The 2419-nt window shown below is 38.4% G+C and overlaps 1 protein-coding gene across 3 annotated transcripts in view; it reads left to right on the top strand.

Moving 5' to 3' along the window:
* The window catches only part of TYW5 (tRNA-yW synthesizing protein 5), a 200064-nt gene extending 199304 nt beyond the window's left edge, over positions 1 to 760 (top strand). For all 3 annotated transcript variants that reach the window (XM_044060626.1, XM_044060627.1, XM_044060628.1), the window contains exon 8: positions 251 to 760. In XM_044060626.1, the coding sequence (XP_043916561.1) occupies positions 251 to 507 (257 nt within the window). In that variant the 3' untranslated portion in view covers positions 508 to 760. The remainder of the gene's footprint in view (positions 1 to 250) is intronic.
* The last annotated feature ends 1659 nt before the right edge of the window (positions 761 to 2419 follow it).

Genomic DNA, 2419 nt, shown 5'->3' with positions numbered 1-2419 from the left:
AAACCCCATTTTTTCCTGTTGCAACAATTATTCATGTAACTAGAAGCAGAACATTCTCTCTATACCTGATTAGAAAATTCTCCTATATCGGTCTCTCTCCTCTCTGTTTTTTACTGAAGTTTATGCAATCCATACCAACTTGTGTTTGATTTAAAAATATTATTTTAATGTAAGAAAAGATAACTGGATTCTGCTATATATAGTTTTTTTTTATATTGCTAAATAAAAATTCTCTTCACTTTCTCTGCAGCATTATGGTTTCATAACACTGTTGCAGTAGAGTTTGGAGTGGGTGTTAATGTCTTCTGGAAGAATCTTCCCTCTGAAGTCTATGATCGGACAGATACATATGGTAACAAGGACCCAACTGCTGCCACCCGAGCTATGCAGATAATTGACAGAGCATTAAAAGCATTGGAAGAGCTGCCTGAGGAGTACAGAGATTTTTATGCAAGGCGTATAGTTCTACGAATCCAAAGTAAAGCTTATAGAACCAACTTAGAATAGAACATCTTGCAGAAATCTAGATGCTGTCAGCACGGAACGCCACCAATGGCATTGCAGAACTTTAATTTGATATTAAAATGTGTCTTTAATGTAGCTGCTGTATTCTGAATTCCAGCCTGTCAGAAGCCTGCTTTTATCAGAAGCCATTTCAAAACTAATGAACAGCAAAATGGTTTTACTCAGAGGAAGTAATCAAAGGTTGTATTATGGTGAACATACTTTTTTATATTTAATAAATGACTTTCATACCTGATGAATGCTGTAGTTTAATCCTCCATTCTTGGTGTAGGAAGATATTTGGCACCTTTGCCCCACACTAGCTTCTCTGCTGCTTCAGTTTAGTGTCAGTAGGTTGCAAAACTGTTACCCCGCTCTCTAAAGTTCTTTTTAGTAATAATGATTGCATTGCTTCCATTGTCTAATTCTAAAGTCGTACAGTGACCTTTTTATCTTAACTTGTAACATCCTCCATGCTTTTATTGATGCAAACAAGTGCAGCTTCTGAATGGGTGAAAAGATAAACCTTGCATAGTATTTAAAGGAAATGACAATTGTAATGCTTGTAAAGAGGCTCAGTAAAGATGTATAGTAGATGGGTCACCAGCATCCATGAAGTATATACTGCGACTGAAAAGCACTTCTGAGATCAGAGCTGTAGCAATGCATTTTGGTGCCTTTGGCTATACTATAGTTTGCCCTTCCCCTGCTGTCTAGAGCAGCTTGTAAACAGACATTTAAGGGTATCAACAAGTTGTTATGGAGCAACCTAACAAGATGTACGTTATAATATACCTGAAAATTCTCTACTACAGCTGTCATACATGACCAAGTCCTAAAAGTGCTATCAAAAGGTAAAAGTACTGCATCAGTGGGTCCTGACAACATCCATAGATGTATCTTAAATAGCACAAAGCATAATTTGGCCACACCCTTAACAACACTGTTCAGTCTCTGCCTCCATACAGGTTTTGTAACAAGAGAATGGAGAACAGCTACGATCATTCAATTACATAAAAGAGGAGCTTCACAGACCCAGGCAATTACAGATCCACAAGTTCAACCAGCCTCATATGCAAACCCATGGAAATGCTTATGAAACTAATCGACCAGGACATGGGGAGCCTCCAAACACTGGACCCATCTTAGTTTGAATTCATCAAGGGCAGGTCATGCTTACTCAGCCTTTTGGAATTTCTTTGAAAAGGTTACCAGTGTAACGGATAAAGGTAAAGTGGTACACACTGCATGCCTCGACCTGGTCAAAGGTCTTATTCCCCACTTGGGCATAGTAGCAAAGCCAGGTAAACTTGGAATAAACCCCTGTGTCACCCACTGCCAACTGGCTCAGGATGCAGGAAATCAATATATGTGAAGTTACCTTCACAAAGAGACCAGTCACCAGTGGAGTCCCCCCCCCCCCCCCGGTTCTGTTCTGGGACCTCTCCTGTTTGGCATCTACTTTTCTGAAGTAAAAGCTTCAAACAGCTTTAGCTGACTAAGCTTGCAGATGACTGCAAGCTAGGAGCAGTCATTGAATCTCCAAATGACTTGACCATCCACCATCCTGCAGGAAGGTTTGTCCCAAATAAATAACCAGTGCCAAAATCATGGGTTGAAACTAAAATGCATTTTTTTATCCTTTGGGAGGTCATCTACCCCAGGGAAATACTACATTGACTATATGTTATGAGAATAGTAAGATTCATTTTTAGAATCTTCACCTCACAAGATGCTTTTTTTGTCTATAATGTTTGTTGTGTATATGAAAAATGTGATAGAATATAATTTAATGTTTTGCATTTATAGTATGATATGCTTATTTTGGAAGGCATTAAAATTTACTTAGGTTATTGAGCTGTTGCAGTCTGATTATTCTCCAGTGTGTAAAGAGTACTCATTTAAAATCAATAGA

Source organism: Protopterus annectens, chromosome 2.part0 (assembly GCF_019279795.1).
Source record: "Protopterus annectens isolate FY-2018-M chromosome 2.part0, PAN1.0, whole genome shotgun sequence".
NCBI lineage: Eukaryota > Metazoa > Chordata > Ceratodontiformes > Protopteridae > Protopterus > Protopterus annectens.
Note: the sequence above shows the minus strand (reverse complement) of the source record. Positions and strands in the feature narration are given on the sequence as shown.